Genomic DNA, 20,048 nt, shown 5'->3' with positions numbered 1-20,048 from the left:
ATGGCAGTGTAGGTACATGGTGGGACTCCCTGCCTCCCGCAACCACATCAGAATTACAAGTAAAATACCGAACAACCATCATTCAGAACCGCCTGAAAGGTGGCTGAATGGAAGTCCTACAATTAGAGAAAGAAGAAAGTACATTGAGACTGGGATTTCTAGGCTGCAGGGGTCCCCTGTGAGGAACAAGGGGTTCCAGCCCCCCACCCCCAGCGCAGGGTCATTGATGAAGGTCTGGTGCAGATATGGGGAGGATGCCACAGGGTAAGTGTGAGGGATTGCAGAGGTGCAGAGGGGAAGGAGCATGGGAAAGTTCTAGGAGGAGACCCATGGGTAGCTCCTAGCTCAGCACAGGAGACCTACCACATGCCAGGCCCTGCATAAAGGGCTTTGTATGTAGTATCACATTTACACACGTTATCATATGTAATCTCCTGTGGAACAAAAGAGTAACTGACTCATTGGGTAAGTAACAGGCAAATAGAGAGCAGGCCTGCTTATCTGCTTCTGGTGCTCCTGCTCTTAGCCACAGGCTACCATCTCCCAGTGGCAGATAAGACACCCATTGGTTTTCAGTGATGGCTGAAATCACAGGCCTGGTAGACACCCAGGTGAACTGGTATTGGGAAGGGATGCTGGGAATAATAATGCCAATGGATACGTTTGTGAAAACATGGGATATTTATATTTTTGGACTTTATTGTCAGATTATTTTCGGTGCCATTTACTAAATGAAGTGTGGAATTTTTTTTGGGCTGAACGGGGGTTATCTGGGCACCAGAAACCCACATTAAAACCAGGACGAATCAGAAAGTAATTTGAGTTTTCTGGCACTCTTGCTTCAACAATCTAGGATCTAGGGCACTGTTGTAAAATGGTCCTCATTTTCGGTTCCAAGGACTTCTTTTTCATGTGACCAAGTACGATTTTTTTGGTCGAGGAGGATGTGTGGCCACGTTGCTGATCTTGGAAAACAGGTGACTACTCATCATTGGTGTTTTCTGGACGAGACAGTGGCACTACCCCCTCCCCGTCCCCCCACCTCGTCCTCCCGCTCCCTCCCTGCCCCCCGCCCCAGACTGGGAAGGTGCCGGATCCGCTAACCGGGCATCCCACAGCGGCGCACAGCGGCGGCCGGAGCAGACGCGGGATGGTCGCGCGTCCCCAGCAGAGCAGAGCGGGGCAGCCGGCGAGCCTGGGGAAGGTACGGGCGGGGAATCCGGGCGCCGACCGCCGTCAAGAAAGAGCTGAGTGTCCCCCGGGCAGGGGAGGCGGCTGCCCAACGCAGGTGTGACAGCGGCTGCCCTAGGCCCACCCTTTGCAGCGCGTGCTCGGGGCGGGGGGGGGGGGGGCGCGAGCCGGGGACCAGGAGACTGCGGACGGGGTGCGCTCCCAAACACTCGCGCGCCCTCATTCCCAAGGCCCCGGGAACGGTCCCGGCGCCCGGGCCCAGCCGGCGGGCGCCAGCACCGCAGCACCCGAATGGCCGCCGCTGCGGGCCCGGACGGCCGCCAGGGGGCGGGAGCGGCGCCGCGAACAATGGCCGCGCCGGGCGCCGGCGGGCGGGGAGGCGGGGAGGTGGGGAGGGCAGGCCGGGAGCGCGCGGGGCGGGGGCGCGCGGCGCGGGCCCGGGAGGGCGCGGCGGGAGCGCCGGGGAGGCGGGCGGAGGCTGGGGGCGGGGAGCCCGAGGGGTGGAAGCCGGCGGCGGCGGCGGCCGAGCGGGGTCAGTTCTTTGGAGTGTTTGCCAATGTGGGAGCCGTCCGCCAAGTGTCCCTGGCCAGAAGGTAAATACTCGGCCGGGGGGCGCCCCGGAGGCCCCGACTTCCGCCCTGCGGGCGGAGGAGACCGAGGGCGCTGGGGAGTCCTGCAGATCCGCGGCGCGCGGCGAACCCCGGGGACCCGGCCCCTTCGCGGCCTCCCCTGCCCCGCGCCTCCCCCTCGGGCTCGCTCCTGGCGGGAGGGGGAGGGGAGGAGGCCGGTGGGGGCAGGGGAGCCGGGGAGGGGGCGAATGAATGGGGGGGGGGTGCGTGGAGGAGGTGGGACGACACAGGTGTTGGGAGGGGAGGAGCCGGGAGGAGGCTGGGAGGCCGGCACAAGTGGGGCGCCGGGGGTGGGGGTCGTGGGGGGCTGGAACTACACGGAGGGCGCTGGAAGGTGGGGTGGTGGGGGCCGGGTGGGAACGGCGGGAAGAGGGGCCGCGGGTGCGGCGGTGGAGTGGGAGAGGGAGGGGAGGGGAGAGGAGAGGAGGATGGGGGAGGGGAGGGGAGGGTCTGCGGGGAGCGGGCCTGGGGGGCGCCGGGGGGAGGCGGGGCAGGGGGCTGCCGCGGTGGGGAGCTCTTTCTGTAAAATGGGCAAGTGGTGAAGACGTAACACGCCGTAATGGGAAGGTAGGTGGGGCCGAGGGGACAAAATAGATCCTATGACGGGCAAGTTCTGCTGGGCTCTTACGAACCACCGCCGTGATGCTGGCTCGGCTTAAAGGGGTAGTTGGCAGCTAGTGACCTTGCCGGGTGCAGGGAGTTGGGCGAAGAGACAAAGATCAGTTACCGAATCCTCTGTGTGTGGGCAGCGCCGCCTGTCCCTCCCGGGAGAGCCAGGCTTGGGGTGGGGGTTCTGCAGAGGCTATCGGCGAGACGGAGCTGCGATTCTTAGCGAGGGGGCGGGGGTAATGGCCTCGGGGTTCTGGAAGTCCCTGCAAATATGTGCAGGATTTTGCATTTGTGATTAATCCTGTTTGGAAAGCCCATGACGCCCCCAACCCCCCGACCCCCCCCCCCAAAAAAAAAACCACAAAAAAACCAAGGTTAAGAACTACTTGAGTAGGGAAGGACCATTCCATTAGGAGAATGTACTAAAGGATTTTAAAGTGGGTGGTTCCTGCGGAAAGGAGAGATGATCCTGTGAAGGTATTTCACTGTGAGCTGAAAACCTTTATTTTGAATGTTTGCTTTCACGATTTTGGTGCACTTTTGCCAAGCAAAATATTTGACTTCTCTTCTGATGCATCCTTACGTTTTAAGAAACCCTGGTAAACACTTGAAATCAAAATTGTGATAGGCAGGCAGGGTAATAGTAACCTCGTGGGGGAAAAGATTGCAACATTTCTCCTGGAGGATAGTTCTTCTCTGTCCTTGCTCTTAAGATGGTTCAAATATACTCTAACTGAGCTGCAATGGGGGGAAAAAGGCACATTTAATAAAACCATCAAAACCAAAACATTCTGCATCTCGATTGTTTTGTCATCTGACAAGTTTTTCAGTTTGTCTATATTTTTTGCAAACTAGATAGATCACATATCACTGGAATTGTAGATTTGCTGCATTTTGCAGCAGGCCTGTATTAAATTTTGGAAGCAGTTAGGCCAAACTATGGGGTGTGTATGCTTTTTTCTTTCCCTGCTAGGGTTTCAACTCAAGTCCCCATTGCCACGTTTTGTTACATGGCAGTGTCGTTTGAAATTTATTACTAAAAGAACATTAGTTGGTAGGATATGGTGCATATTTTCTCAAAAATCATTAATTATTTTTCCTTAAAAACTCTTGCTTTGCATTTGTAAAACTGTTGCTGTATAATCTAAATATGTATGGTTAACTTCAGATAGAATGCCATGTAATTTTTAAGTTTTAACTTTTTATTTGGAAATAATTTCAAGCTTGCAGAAAAGTAGCAAGCATAGTACAAAGAACACTTATGTAACCTTTACTCAGATGCACTTGTTACTGCTTTACCGTTTATCACTTGATCTCTCTATCACACACACACACACACACACACACACACACACACAATATCTTTTTCCTGGACCATGAGGGTAATAAGTGTCATACATCATGGCTCTTTATTCCTAAATACACAACATGGAAAACCATATAACTTGCATATTTTAGCTTACTTAACTTACTGGGAATGGAATTCTAGGAAAGAGTGGCTTGGTCTGGTTTTCAGCAAAGGTAAGGATTTCAAAAATATCTAAAATGGTCATCAAACCTTTTATTATATGAGCAACACAAAATGAGGTTGAATGGTTTTCTGGTTTTAGGATCAGGTTCTGGAAGATGTAATAATTGGCCAATATGTTTTGTTTTGTTTTGTAGCTAGTCTCTTTACTCCTATTACTCTGTCTCCTTTTGTGCTGGGTATCTGATTATTTATGTGCACAGGTCAGAAAGAGAGGGAAAAATCTAGATATTGTAAAATTGGACTGGTTGATATTAGACTGAATAGAGAGATGCACAGTACGATCAAATCATATAGGTATATTTTTGCCTCTTCTTAGTACTAAAGAAAATAGTAGTTGAGTGTCTAGAATCCATAATAATTATAATTTATATATGTATAATTATTTGATTTTGAATAAATCACCAAAATTCTATAGAGGAGCCTTGACATTATGTTGTCCTATAGCTCATGCCCTTTGTGACAGGAAAAACTTTAAGTTTAGTCTTTGTTTATCATTAAATGTATAATGAAGAGAAGAGGACTTTGAACCAGACCATACTGGGTTTTAATCCTAGCAATGGACTATGGGAAAGAAACCTAACTTCTGGAAAGATGGGGATAATACCTACATCCAAGGTGATGAAGATTGAGTTAATGTAAAAATGGCAAAATAGCCCAGCGGTGTGCTCAGTGGTTGAGCGTGGAACTATGAACCAGGTGGTCTTGGGAACCTGATCAGAGCACATGCCAGGGGTTGCAGGCTTGAGCCCACACATCGCCAGTAGGGGGCCTGCAGGAGGCAGCCGATCAATTGATGTTTTTATCATTGTTTCTCATCATTAATGTTTCTATCTCTTCCTCCCTCTCCCTTTCTCTCTGAAATCAATAAAAATATATTTAAAAAAATGGCAAAATATAGCACCCAGCATTTAAAATTGGAGTCTGACAAATGTTTCCTTTTCTTCTTGGCTGGTGGTGTTTTTATTTATTTACTTTTATGGGAGAAGTTCATGGAGTGAGACATCTATATACATAGAATCGTTCATAGACTCTTAGGACATATTAAAATTCATACTAACTTGTCATTTTTTAAAAACAAGCAGTTTTTTTGGGGATGCCTACTTTTAAAGAGAAATGAAAGTGGAAAAGATTTTTAAAACACTGTTTAAGGACCCCATGACTTTTTTAGAGTAAGGAGCTTGGAGTTGATATTTAGATTTATAGTAGTTTGGAGTCTTAAGAATGGAGATGGGACATGCTTTTGCTTTACAAGTTGTCCAAAAAAGGCATTTACGGGAGGATTGTGGAATGGATGATGATATAAAAATGTATAGGGAGATTAATATTGCTGTTTTATAAAGCAGTATTTAATTGTTGAGGATTTTATAGATTTAAGCCTGCCTTTCAGTTTACCAGATGAGCCAAATGTAATTCGTATCAAAAGCAGTGGGTTTTATCAGCAGTGAATGTCAGAGACATGCTGGACTTGGACATCCTCTCGGGCAGCAAGTCTCCCGCACTGAGCAGTGCCCTCTCTCCACGGAGCCCGACTGCCTTCATTTAGTAGTCGGAATCTGAAACTGCCTGTTGTAATGTGCCTGACGGGGGACCCCTGTAAGGCATTTTTGAGGCATGGGGATCGGTTTCTTTAGCTGTAATTGGAATGCACTACCTTGATATTTTATCAAATTGTTTTAAATATAGGACACTATAGACCAGGCATGTCTTTCAAGAAGAAGTGAACTGTTAAAGTTGTGTCACGGTGGGCATTTTGAATTGTCCACGGTATAGTTGTGAATCCCAAATTTTATATTGATGTAAATTTAATAGAATTTGTTTGTGAAAAAGAACAGGTTCTGAATGTTACCCAGTGACCTCTCAGGTGCTGTGGTGGATATTAGTTTCATGTTTTAATGTATACAGATCTTGATATTATTATTGTGAAGAAAAGGATTGCAGAATATTTAAAATTGCCAGGTCCATTCTAAGCAAATAGGTGCTTTTTTTAAAAAAAGTTTTTATTGATTTTTAGAGATCGAAGGGAGAAGGATATATAGAGAGAAACATCAATGAGAGAGAGGAACATCATTGATTGGCTGCCTCCCACACGCCCCCCACAAGGGATCCAGCCGCAAACCTGCAACCTGGGCTTGTGCCCGGACTGAGAATCCGAACCACCAGCCTCTTGGTTCCTGGGTGGATGCTGAGCCACCCAGCTGGGCTTTTTTTTTTTTTTTTTTTTTTTAATTCTCATCTGAGGATATTTTTCCATTGATTTTTAGAGAGAGTGGAAGGGAGGGGAAGAGACACAGAGAGAGAAACATGGAGACATCGATTGGCTGCCTCCCACACATGCCCCAACCAGGGCCAGGGATCGAGCCTGCAACCTAGGTACGGGCCCTTGACCGGAATTGAACCTGGGACCCTTCAGGCCGAGGGCCAGTGCTCTGTCCGCTGAACCCAGCCAGCTAGGTGATGCTTTCATTTTTTTCTTTATAAAACTACCTTTTTATATCAGAAAATTAAAAAAAAAATGTACCCCTGTGTCTTACTGTGCCTACGGCTTGGAATCAGCCACCAGTGGTATCACATTCGAATACTGAAGAATCACATACAGCTCTAAAGATAAGCATTTGTAAGCTGTAGAGGTTTACATCAAATAAAAACAAAATGGGATTTCTCACTTGGGTGAGTGCTTACCAAATAATGTTACATTCTAGAAAGTAAGGCATGTGAAATCACTGAGATACTTTTGGTAGTTCATTTACATTTTAACTTCCAAATGAATTTTTCCTAGTTAAAAAATGAAGTCCTAACTGGTTTGGCTCAGTGGATAGAGCGTCGGCCTGTGGACTGAAGGGTTCCAGGTTCGATTCTGGTCAAGGGCATGTACCTTTTTTGCGGGCATATCCCCAGTGGAGGGTGTGCAGGAGGCAGCTGATAAATGTTTCTCTCTCATCGATGTTTCTGACTCTATCCCTCTCCCTTCCTCTCTGTAAAAATCAATAAAATATATTTGAAAAAATGGTTAAAATGATAAACTTAAAAAAAAAGAAAATTGGATGAGTCTGTATTTTTAGTTATAGCTAGTATATTTTAATATAATTTGAGTAATGCTACACATTTTAATGATTTCATCTTTTGAATAAAATATACATGTTTAAGTTTTATAATTTACCACTTTTTAATTTTGTAATGGTACTCGTTTGCTCAGGGAATTAATTCTTTTTTGGCCTACTTAAATATGTTAGTTAATACCTGAAGCACCATAGGGTTATGGAATTTTAGAGTTGAACCAAACTGTCTTATTTATTGCTGCATAACAACTACACCAGAAATTAAGGGCTTAAAACATTTATTACCTCAGAAATCTGGGTGCAGCTTATCTGGGTGCCTGTGGCGCAGGTCTCTTATAATAAGGTACAGATAAGCTGTCATCGGGGCTTTAGTCTCAGCTGAAAGCTCGACTGGGGGAAGATTTGCTTCCAAGCTGGTTCCTGCGGCTCTTGGCAGGATTCAGTTCCCAGGAGGGTACTGGGCGGAAGGCCTAGTTTCTTCTGGGCTGGTGGCCTCCCTCAGACCTTTGACAGGTGGGCCTCTCCACAGGGCAGCTGGCACTGTGAGCTGGCTCCCTTCTGAGCAGACAGGTGAGAGACACAGGGCAGGTGACACCTGTCCGTTGTTATAGCTGCTGTTTTCCAGTTGTTAGAGGCTGCCCGCTATAAGGACTTCAGTTTGTTTTGTAAAGATTAAAAAGAAAAAAAGATACGAAAGAAAAAGAACCCAAAAATACACAAAGTGATTAGTAATTTACCAAGGCTCAGAAGGTACCTCTTGAAGAGCTCGGACTCTATCTCAAATTCACTGCTGCTCAGTTTGGCCTGTTTCTATAACATATGATTCTCTTGTAAGATATAAAATGCTGAGGTCACTATTGTAAGAAATATACTAAAAACCTCCAACGTCATTTAGAATTGACCCCAGTGTGTCATTTTGAAAAAATGATAGGCAAATGTACACACACATTTATAATAGACGTGTGTGTATATGATGTATCTGTGCATATATATGTTTCTTAAGAACCTTTGCTTCTGAGGGAAAGTTCAATATTAAAATTTACAGCATAATGTATACACAAGTATAAATTATACAACTTTGTTGTATATCAAAACTGTTACTGCTTTTTAGATAATTTTTTTGGGGGGGCTGTGTACATAATTTATTTTTTAAAAATATATTTTTATTGATTTCAGAGAGGAAAGGAGAGGGAGAGAGAGATAGAAACATCAATGATGAGAGAGAATCATTGATCGGCTGCCTCCTGCATGCCCCACACTGGGATCGAGCCTGCAACCCGGGCATGTGCCCTGAATAAGAATCAAACCATGACCTCCTGGTTCATAGGTCGATGCTCAACCACTGAGCCATGTTGGCCGGGCCATAATTTACTTTTTATGTAAACTTACCATTACAAGATCCCATGATTTATTTGTTTATAAGTTTGGTGTCATTGCCCTTCTTTGGTACCTATATTTTAAAGTTAAGTGTACAAGAAATTTGCCACATGAAAAGAAATACAACCATGGTGAGGTCAGATCCAGAAGGAAACAAATTCGAATGTAACATTGGGCTGTGTCAGGATCGGTGATTTTCCTTTTGAAAATCTTATGAGAAAATTTTTTTTATTGTTGACACTTTTACAGATGTCCCCCCCTCCCCCTCCTCTTTGACCTCTGTCAGTCCATTTATGTGAAATTTTAATGTGCACACTGTTTTTATAATGGTAATAAAATCAGAAACAAGTCTCCAGGTAGGTAACCTTACTGTGCCCTCCTTGTACCACCTAAGAGAATACGTGTGCGTTGCATCTTTAGGCTTAATTTATCTTATAGGGGATGGGAGCAAAGCCTCTTAACACCTTATCGGAGCAAGGGGAGAGGATATTAAATATTAACCTGAGTATATGTTAGAGATGGGGGAGTATATATTAAAAACTTGTAGGTCATTTTAAGTTTCGCTTTTGCTGGAATTGTCTTAGAACTCTAGAACCAGGGTGGGGGGCGGCGGGGGGGGGGGGGCTTTGTTCAGCCTAGATCTGCACTGTCCAGTTATGGTAGCCACTAGCCACATGCGCTTATGTAAATCGTAGTTAATATTAAAGAAAAGTAAAAATTTGCTTTCTTGGCTGCATTAGCCACATTTCAAGTGCTCAGTAGCCATGTGTGGCTAGGCTACCGAACGGGGCGTTGCAGATAGAGAACATGTTTACCATCCTAGAAAGTCTCCATTTTATACCTGATTTTGATCAGGGATGTGTGTTACAAGTGCTAATCATTGAAATCGCCAGCTAAGCTCAACTTTATTTCTCCGTTTCCGTTTTCCAGTTTTTGGAGCCGTGAGGGATCCAGCAGCTGGGTCCATATCGCTTTAACATGCTTCAAATCAACCAGGTGAGTTTGTGTCGAGGCCTGTCATGCTGATGTGGTGCTTGGGCTATACCTCGTGGCACGTTTTTACCTGGCTTTTCTATAACCATAACCTGGCCACCGCTTCATAGAGCAGTTACACGCTATCTATTCTTCGTAGGCGACTGTGCAGGGCGGGCTGTTGAAGGATTACAGCGATAATCCTCAGTGGTGATAACTTTCAGGAGCGCTCAGCGGGCTCGGCAGGTTTGCTGGCTCTTTTTGATGTCGGTCCCTCCAGGACGTGTTGGTGTGTTCAGAATGCTTACCATTGTGATCTGTCTTCAGTCTTCAGTCGGTGGCAGTTCTGCGGACTGCAAGCACTTCTAGTGACAAATCTTGTGAAGTAGCCGTATCGGTGTGTTAAAAAAAGGTTCCTTTCTAGGGCACTGGAAAAGGCGAGAAGGAAGTGCTCTGCTAAATAAATTACAGCTTAGCGTGCCTTAGACTCACTGGAAGAAATGGTTTTCTTAGGTGTTGGCATTTCTCCAAGAACTTTATACCCTTAATCTTATCCTTTCTCAACAAATCGGGCATTGTATCAGAACTGTAGTATTAGAAAGCACTTTATTTTATTTCACATTCGCAAATCAAGAGAGAAGTTTAGATGGCAAAAATTTGTTTTCTTTTAAAAAATATTTTTATTGATTTCAGAGAGGAAGGGAGAGATAGAAACATCAATGATGAGAATCATTGATCGGCTGCCTCCTGCATGCCCCAGACTGGGAATCAAGCCTGCAACCTGGGCATGTGCCCTAACCGGGAATCGAACCGTGATCATGTGGTTTGTAAGTCGATGCTCAACCACTGAGCCACACTGGCTGGGCTAGATGGCAAAATTCAATTGCAAGAAGTAATTTTTTGTATGTGATTTGAGGAAGTAATGAAAGTCTCCCCCCGCTCCCTTCACCCCACCAGCTTCCCTTGCCCAGGACATGTCCAGTTCCTGTTCACCACACGCCGTCTCTAATGACTTCCAAGTTTACTCCTGGTCTAGACTTGTTCTCTGAGCGCCAGCGTCACATAGCAGTTACCAGCCTGTTCTCTTAACCTGGATGTCTTTATACAGCTCAGATTTAGCATGTGCCCAAGAAACAATCTAGCTGTTTCAGTTCTGCCAGGCTGTTTCAGTTCCTTCCCGGGGCAGGGTCATTCCAGCCGCGGGGGCTCTGCAAGAGCACCTCTGCCGACCTCTCTGCTCCCCTGCGCTCGGCCTGTCCAGTAGGCCTAGTGTTTGCTCGCGGCACCCCGCCTGCCCTTCTGTTGAATGACATCCTGACATTTCCTTGACATTTAATTATGTCACTAATTGTTTGATGTCTGTTTATTATATATCCTGTTAGCCAAATGCTCCCTGGAGGTAGTGACCTTGGCTTGCTTCCTCTAGTATCTCAGGTCCTAGTAGTTCTTGTTGGGTATAGTTTTCATCTATTTGCTGAATGAGTGGATGAACGGTGCAAGGATTGTCATGAAAGCGAGGGTATCTGCATTCTCTTTAACAGTAACCACATAATGGTGGTGTCTGTTCTGGGGCCAGATGACGCTTGCTTTACACAAATGCCATTAATGTAAAATCTCTCCCTTCTGCAAAGCTGATCTTTGATTTTCTCCTGGCATTAGAAAATTTTTTCGTGCAATAAATGCTGCTTTCATCAAAGACATCACTGATACTGGTTTAAAGGCATTTCAGAGCTGCACTGTGCTTAGGGCCGTGAATCCCTACTGGATGCGTTCACAGAGCTTTGGAGACATGGCCGGCAATCTGTGCTGTCCGTGTGAAGTTGCCTCTAACTGACCGTGTGGACACCTGCCATGAATGATAGAGGTCTGATTAGAATAATTTGTTTTATATTCTACTGCACACAGATGGAATTGATCATTTTGTGCCAGTCAACATCGCTGAAAAGTATAGTTCATAGGTGAGTCCCACTCAGGATTTACTTACTGTCCGTGCTGCTGGTCAGGCTGAGTCAGGCACGTGGAGCGGTTCCTAAGCGACCGTCTGCATGGCCACAGCGGGTCCCCGGGTTTCGCCTAGAGATCGCCCCCAGTGCCTGCGGACGTGCGCGCTTTGCTTGTAACAGACATGTATTGCGGACTCACTTCAGGAGCCTCTCTTGTTATCGACTAAGTGTTGTCCCCCAAAAGGTTCGAGCCTGAAGGGAAGAGTTACCCTAATTTGGATTGCAGAAGTTATAGAGAAGGCTTTCTCTTCAGCCAAACCTAAAGTCACACTGAATTCTTCAACTTCCGAGTGATTTTACGTTTGCACATTTTCACGGTGACTGCTCTCCCTGCAGAGGAGGATTCTCCAGATAAATGTGACAAAAGGCAATTGAGGCCGACCTTCCAGTTGGAGCAGTGGAGGTTTTTAAAAAAATATATATTTTATTGATTTTTTTTTACAGAGAGGAAGGGAGAGGGGTAGAGAGTTAGAAACATCAATGAGAGAGAAACATCCATCAGCTGCCTCCTGCACACCCCCTACTGGGGATGTGCCCGCAACCAAGGTACATGCCCTTGACCGGAATCGAACCTGGGACCCTTCAGTCCACAGGCCGACGCTCTATCCACTGAGCCAGGCTGGTCAGGGCGGAGGTTTTTATTATGTGATTTCAACACTGTCCTTAGGATTAGGACTCAGTTTTTATTTGGGAGGTCCTTTGTCCTCTTAAAATGCCTGAACAGTACTAACCAATTCTCCCGTGTGTGCTTCTGGTACTAATTAAAATCGACGCTATTGAATACTAAGTTATTTGACTTTTTTAAAAAAAAATATTAACCCTGCCTGACATTCTTATTAGGCATTTGGGAATAATCATGTTCTGTTAGAATAATGATACTTTTCCTTTAAATCTGTGCTTCTCAATTTGACTTCTGTCTGTAGTGTGTGTTGTTATACATGTGCATCTCATGTAGAAAAGTTAAGTGGTACAAATAAGCAAAGAGGAAAAAAAATCACAAATAATTCCACTATTCTTTTACAGAGATTATCACTGCTAATATTTTGGGGTGTATACTTCTAGATATTTTTCTACGCAGGTATGTTTTTGTGTGAATGTATGTTGTTTTAAAAATATGTGTATATAGCACCTAATATTCTCAAGTGAGTTCATAATCATGGTTTGGAGGTACTAAAATTTGTTTAGTCAAACCCTTATTGTTGGACAGATTGTATATTATAATTAGTGCCATAGCGAGTTTTTTATTTTTATTTTTTAACATCTGTATTCCTTGGTCCCTTATTTTTTTGTAATTAGGTATTAGAAATAGAAATACTAGTCAAAGGGTATGTAGATTTTAAAGATACTTAATGCATAAATACTAAAAATACAAAATCTCATTTATTAAAAGTTTATTAGAATGCCTGTTTCCTTACATCCTTGACACATTTTCATTGTTGGCCAGTTTGTCTGACAAAAAGTGTTCCTTTAATATGAATTCCTATGATTTGCATATATTGGTTCTTTTGGTTTTGTCTTTTGTGAATTGCTTATATGTGTCCACTGCTTTTTCTTTTTCTTTGTAAATAAAATTCTTTGATTATACCCCCTTGAGAATTTTGTGAGCTAGTATTTATAATCATTATCTTATATATTTCTTAATTCATTATTCAATAATTAACTAATGAAAACCTATATAGGAGCTTGGTATAGTTTTGACCTTTCTCCCTGATGATTAATTATAAGTCCCTGGGGGAGAGGAAACCCATCTTAACAGGAAGTTGTAGCACATATAAATGAAGAAGGCACATGTGCTGTGAAATGATATGTTAAAGTGAGTGGCTGACGTGGGGCACATTTTTGGGGATTAGTTGGTGAGGCACACGTGACAGGGCGGCTGTCTGAAGGGTCGGGGAGTCTATATTAGGCAGCTGTGGCATCGGGAAAGCCCCGAGCAGGGGACTCAAAGAGGTCTGATTTAAAAAAAAATGCTAAAAGTTAAATAAAAGAGGTCTAAATTTTTTTTTTAATGGTTTCTTTTAAAGAGGTTTGGTAGTAGGTGCTGGGAATATAGACTCTAAGACAGCCGTGGGCAAACTACAGCCCGCGGGCCGGATCCAGCTGTTCTGTCCGGTTCTCTTGCTCATCCCTCCGCTCCTTTACTTTGAATTTATATTAGTTCACACAAACACTCCATCCATGCTTTTGTTCCGGCCCTCCGGTCCAGTTTAAGAACCCATTGTGGCCCTCGAGTCAAAAAGTTTGCCCACCCCTGCTCTAAGAGGAAGCGCTCAGGCCTGATCAAGTGGAGTGGGAGGACCAGCAGGACAGAACAGAATTTCAGTGCCCCCTGCAGGGCGGGAGGGAGCCCAGGGTTACACTGGGAGAATAAGGCTGCACCAAGATGCACTGTTAAGTGTGTAGGCCCTTCAAGGCCTCAAGAAACACAGGCCTGGAGTTTAGGGCTCGTGATTCCTATCTCACAGGTTTGTGGTGAGGTGTAACTGAGGTGACAAAGGCAAATGCTTAGTGCTGGTCTTGGGACTGTTGCTACTGTGCTTGGTATTAGTGTACAGGTCACAGTGTGCATGTCGCTGTTGCTATTGCTGTCTGGCTCTGGAGAATGGGGAGGAAGGTGGACATTCAGGTTGGTCTGTTTGGGGGACTGGAGCTTGACCCTTTCTTGAGACCAGTCAGCTGTTGCTTTCCTCCCCTTCCTTGCCACAGGCACAGAAACTCTAGTGTTTTCTCTTACAACCTGCTGCTACTGACTGAGTCATTTTTCTCTCCAAGTCTGGTTGTGGAGTCAGATCTACAATCCGCCCATCTCTGTTGAAGCCACAGGATGCAGTCTGCTGTTAGGGGGCTGAAAAATAGTCAGCTTCTCTGAGAGTGTCAGCTGCCATGTTGGGAAGAGCCCAGTGGAGAGGCCCACATGGTGAGGAACTGAGGCCTCCTGCCGACAAGGAGCTGAGGCCTGTGGCCTCAGTGTGTGACTGAGCCTTCTGTGAAGCAGATCTCCTGCCCTTTCAGGCTCCCAGCCCTGGCCCACTGACCCCTGACCCCTGACCCCCTGGCCCCTGACTGCAACCTCACAAGAGATCCTGAGCCAGAACCACCCAGCTAGGCTTCTCCTTGATTGCGGGACCTCAGAAACTGTCAGAGGAGGGTTAGGCAGCAATAACATATACCCTTCCTTACCAACAAGTACATATGTAAACAGTGGCTTTTAGACACTGAATGACAGGTGGCAGCAGCCTGTGATCCCTGAGAGTGGAAACAAATGGGAATAGCTTTTCTGTTGCACAGTTTATGGAGAGCCATGGGGCTGCTCATAGGCTGCAGTGCAGGGAGGAGGGACCGGAGCAGAGCCCAGGTTGTTGAGATAGAAACACAGGGAAGAGTTTGGGAAGACCAAGGGTTGCAGGGCGGAGGACCAGAGAGAAGGGAGCTGTGTAGGGCAGGCGGATTGAGTGTACATTGTAGTAGAGGAGTTGCATGCAAGCGTGCATGCATTCTGGAGATCTGCAGAGGGCTCCCCTTCAGTCTTTGAGTTTTGATCCGTAGATGGTGACAGGACCTACGCAAAGCCAGGGAAAGCACTACTGGAAAACAGTAAGAAAACAATTTCCAGAGCTCGTGAATGCTGGGAATAGTTTGTGTCTCCACTGTCCAGAGTGTAAATACCTTGTAATATGTGGGGCACTGGGAAGAGTCCTCAGAAGGCTCCAGGTAATCCCAAGGAACTTAATTGTGCACAAGTACAAAGTCCGCACTCTGCAGAGGAATACAACCCACTTCAGAACCCAACAGTGTACTAGTAAAATTCACGCTTTTTGTCATCCAGTCACAAACTAAAATGCTTGCTTCAGCTGTAATAAGGGACAGAACATCTAGGCAGAAGATTAGTAAGGAAACAGGGCTTGCCAAAACCGGTTTGGCTCAGTGGATAGAGCGTCAGCCTGCGGACTCAAGGGTCCCAGGTTCGATTCCGGTCAAGGGCACGTACCTTGGTTGCGGGCACATCCCCAGTAGGGGGCGTGCAGGAGGCAGCTGATCGATGTTTCTCTCTCATCGATGTTTCTAACTCTCTATCCCTCTTCCTTCCTCTCTGTAAAAAATCAATAAAATATATTTAAAAAAAAAAAAAAAAAAAAAAGGAAACAGGGCTTGAACAAAATAGAAACCAAGTAGGCCTAGCAAATATATACAAAACACCCAGCAAAGCAGAATACACATTCTCAGGTGAACATAAGGCTCTCCAGAAATAGACCATTGGCTGAGCCACAAACAAGTTTCAATACATTTTTGTTGTTGTTAATTCTCACTGAGGACATTTTTCCATTGATTTTTAGAGAGAGTGGAAGGGAGCAGGAGAGACAGAGTGACACAGTGCTTGGTTGGCCTCCCGCACATGCCCCGACCAGCTCTGAGGACCAAGCAGCCTGCAACCAAGGTATGTGCCCTTGACTGGAATCAAACCTTCAGGCTGCAGGCCGACGCTCTAACCACTGAGAAAACTGGCTAGGGCAACCACTCTTAAATAACCAACAGATCAAAGAAGAAACCACAGGTGAAATCAGAGAATAATTAGAGACGAATGAAAATGAAAAGACTATATACTATAACTTGTGAGGTGCAGTGAAAGCAGCGGGAAATTTATAGCAGTAAACACATAAAGCAGCGATTTTTAACCTTTTTCATCTCATGGCACACATAAACTAATTCCTAAAATTCTGTGGCGCACCAAAAAATACATTTTTTGTTGATCTGACCAAAAAGGGTATAATTTTGATTGATTTACAAAAATAAAAAATAATAGTAATGACCTACATTTTTGTTCCAAAGTGATTTTTTAAGCCTGGCTGTGTTGCTCAGAGGTTGTGTTGACCTATGAACCAGGAGGTCATGGTTCGATTCCTGGTCAGGGCACATGCTTGGGTTACGGCTCGATCCCTAGTGGGGGTTGTGCAAGAGGCAGTCAGTCAATGATTTTCTCTCATCATTGATGTTTCTATCTCTCCCTTCCTCTCTGGAAATCAATAAAAATATATTAAGAAAGATAAAACAGTTCTGGAAGTACACCAAACTAAATCCACAAGCAAACTCATTGATTACAATTATAAAATGACCAAATGAAACAATAACAACAACAAAAACAAACAAAGTGACTTTAAAAAAATCAGGTGCCTATACTTGTACATAAGGATTTCTGGTACCAAAAATTAACCAATCAGATGCAGTCTTATGCAACGTGACCAATAAGAGGCAAGTCTATTATCTGACTTATATATTTATGGTTTAAGACAGGGAGTTCACACCAGATGGCTATTGTTGTGTTGGCTGTTGTCATTTTTTTATTTGTTAATCTAAAGGAAAAGAGGTCAGTGCCCCTGACTAAGTAGTCAGGTATTACATGTTTTAAAAATTCTTGTGGCACACCAGTGAGCCATGGCACTTGGATTGAAAATTGCTGACATAAAAGAAGAAGAAAACTCTAAAACATATAACCTAACTTTTCACCTTAAGGAAACTAGAAAAGAGGAGCATATTAGATCTAACACTAACAAGGAAAGGAAATAATAAAGATTAAGTGGAGATAAACAAAATACAGAATAGGAAAAAATATGGAGAATCAGCAAAATCACAAGTTTCTTTGAAAAGATCAACAAAATTGACAAACTTTTAGCTAACTGGCAAAGGAAAAAAACAACAAAAATGCATATAACTAAAATCAGAAATGAAAGTGAGGATATTACTATTGACCTTAAAGAAATAAAAATGATTCTAAGAGAATAGTATGAATAAATACAGGAAAAAATTGTATAACCTACATGAAATGGGCAAATTCCTAGAAATACCGATTATTGAAACTGACTCAAGAAAAAAATAGAAAATATGAACAGATTGAATCAATAATAGAAAAAAATCCCTCCTAAACAAACAAAAAGTCCAGGACCAGATGGCTTCACTGGTGAATTCTACCGAACATTTAAAGAAGAGTTAACACCAATCCTTCTCAAACTCTTCAGAAAAGCAGGAGAGGAAAGAATACTAACTTACTCTGAGACCAGCATTTCTCTGGGACCAAAGCCAAACAAAGACACCATGAGAAAAAATTTTTTGTCTAAGTGGAATCATATAGTATTTGTGTTTTGAGACTGGCTTATTTTACTTTGTGTAATGTCCTCAAGGCTCACATGGTGTAGCTTGTGTTAGAATTTATTTGTTAATGCGGAATAATGTTCTGTTTTATGTACAAACCCATGTTATTTAGCCATTCATCCATGGGAGGACACTTGGGTTGCTTCCATCTTTGGCTGTTGTGAACATGGGTGTGCAAATACCTATTCAAGTTTCTGCTCTTAGTTATTCTGGGTATATACCCAGAAGTTAAATTGCTGAATCTTATCGCAGTTCTATGATTAATTACTGTTTTTCATAATGGCTGCACTATTTCACATTCCCACTAATAATGAACAAGGGCTCCAATTTCCCACACTCTCACCAATACTTATTTTCTGTTTTTTGCTAATGGTCATTTTAATGGGTGTGAAGTGGCATCTCATTGTGATTTTGATTTGCATTTCTCTGATGATTAGTGATGGTGAGTATATTTTCATATGTTGGTCACTTGTATGTCATCTTTGAAGAAATGTCTATTCAAGTTCATTACACATTTTTTGATTGGTATATTTTTCTTTTTTTAAAATATCTTTTTATTGATTTCAGAGAGGAAGGGGGAGAGAGAGAGAGAGAGAGAGAGAGAGAGAGAGAGAGAGAGAGATATCAATGATGAGAGAGAATCATTGATCGGCTGCCTCCTGCATGTCCCCTACTGGGGATCGAGCCTGCAACCCAGGCAGGCATGTGCCCTGACTATGATTTAAACTGTGACCTCCCAGCCCTAACCAGTTTGTCTAAGTAGATAGAGCGTTGGCCTGCGGACTGAAGGGTCCCAGGTTCAATTCCGGTCAAGGGCATGTACCTTGGTTGTGGGCACATCCCCAGTAGGGGGTGTGCAGGAGGCAGCTGATGGATGTTTCTCTCTCATCGATGTTTCTGACTCTCTATCCCTCTCCCTTCCTCTCTGTAAAAAATTAATAAAATATATATTAAAAAAAAATAAACTGTGACCTCCTGGTTCATAGGTTGATGCTCAACCATTGAGCAACACCAGCCGGGCTGATTGGTATATTTTTGTTGTTGAGACATAAATGTTCTTTATATATTCTGTGTATTAATCGCTTATCAGATATATGATAGGCAAAGGCAGTGACTTTTGAGAGAAGCAAAATCTGAGGGATTTCATTTTCAGCAGACTTGCAATGCACAAGGTCTTAAAGAAGTTCTTTAGGCAAAGACAAATAATAACAGATGGAAATTTGGATCTTTGAAAAGCAATGAAGAGTGCAGGAAATTGTATAATATGTGGGAAATATAAAAGACATTTTCTTAGTTTTTAACCTTTCAAAAGATAATTGATGATTCAAAATAAAGATAGTTAACTGGAGGCTTATAACATACATAAATAGACTGATGTCAGTAGCATAAAGAATGGGCATGGGAAAGGGACATATAACATTGTTAGGGCTTACACCATACCTGCAGTGGTATAATATTTATCTGAAGGTAGGCTGTATATATTTTAGAGCCATTGCTCTAAAACAAAATAAAGAAAAATAAATTATAAGCCCATAAGGGAAATAAAATTGAATACTAAAAAATAATAGTTCAGAAAAAGGTAGGTAAAGATGAAAAAGGAAAAAAACCAGATGGGACAAAAAATATCAAAATAAGGTATATTTTTTCTAGTTGATAGGTAGTACATAACTTAGGGTCATCTCTGAGGGCCATAAAGGCTTGGATATATGGAACCTCCATCTATTTCTTTGGGACTTGAAAAATAGGTCTAGTTGTAAGATGGGATTAAAATTAATGGTGCCATTAATTGTCCAAACATCTTCATTGCCCAATTTATACTGGGGCCAGGCCATGTTGCAAAAGATTAGCCTCTTTTTATGAGGGACTTGGTCAGATTTCTTTCTTTCTTTTTTTTTTTTTGTCAGATTTCTTGCAGTTAGTGAGCATGTACCCCAAAAGGGGCCTTTTGAGGCCTTGTGGACTGATATGTAATAAGCCAGGAGTTGTAGGCGTCCCTGCAAGTCTGGGCTGTGTTGTGCTGTCCTGTGGTATAGCAGGGAGGGTACCCTGTCACCCTAAAGCTACCCAGGGTGTGGAGGGATACTCTGTGCCCTGAGGGGGTACTTACTAACGGCCACAGTGGTGGCCAGGCATGGTGACGGTGGACTTACTCCGCTCAGTGTCTGGCTTGCTACTGGGCCCGGGTAGAGACCTGACCATGGAGACACCAAGCGGATGCAACCTGAGCTGCCCTTCATGACCTAGGTGTCATCTGATCCATCAAGCCATAAAGCTAGGTATGTACCGTAGCATTCTATCATCAAGTGAGAGTGAACCCGCTCAGACCATGTCACCTCTTCCTGCCACATTGCCACCTCTTCCTTGCTCAGTATCTGAGGCCTCATGGCAAATGCCCTATGATCAGTTTGTGGAGGAAGAAAAAGCTCCGGCTTGCTACCAACGGGAACTGGCTGAGCACTACAGGAAGGCCCTGAAAGACATTGGAGGAGGCAGATCCTTTCATTGAACAGTATAGTCAGCCCTCCATATCTGCAGG

At 44.0% G+C, this 20,048-nt stretch overlaps 1 protein-coding gene across 22 annotated transcripts in view; it reads left to right on the top strand.

Moving 5' to 3' along the window:
* The first annotated feature begins 933 nt into the window (after nucleotides 1–933).
* The window catches only part of STAU2 (staufen double-stranded RNA binding protein 2), a 244,914-nt gene continuing 225,799 nt past the window's right edge, over nucleotides 934–20,048 (top strand). For 2 of the 22 annotated variants that reach the window (XM_080647137.1, XM_080647136.1), the window contains exons 1-4: nucleotides 1,665–1,784; nucleotides 9,324–9,389; nucleotides 11,271–11,323; nucleotides 12,392–12,446. Coding sequence is in view for 6 of the 22 variants with exons in the window: in XM_080647146.1 (XP_080503272.1) it covers nucleotides 9,372–9,389 (18 nt within the window). In the remaining 16 variants the exon portion in view is untranslated. Of the gene's footprint in view, nucleotides 1,205–1,649; nucleotides 1,785–2,301; nucleotides 2,388–9,323; nucleotides 9,390–11,270; nucleotides 11,324–12,391; nucleotides 12,447–15,702; nucleotides 15,804–20,048 lie in introns of those variants that run through there. The other 20 variants (XM_080647141.1, XM_080647152.1, XM_080647145.1 and 17 more) reach the window with 17 other exon arrangements.

This window comes from Plecotus auritus (genome assembly GCF_963455305.1).
Source record: "Plecotus auritus genome assembly, chromosome: 11".
Lineage (NCBI taxonomy): Eukaryota > Metazoa > Chordata > Mammalia > Chiroptera > Vespertilionidae > Plecotus > Plecotus auritus.
The sequence above is the reverse complement of the archived record's forward strand: the minus strand, read 5'-3'. Positions and strand labels throughout refer to the sequence as shown.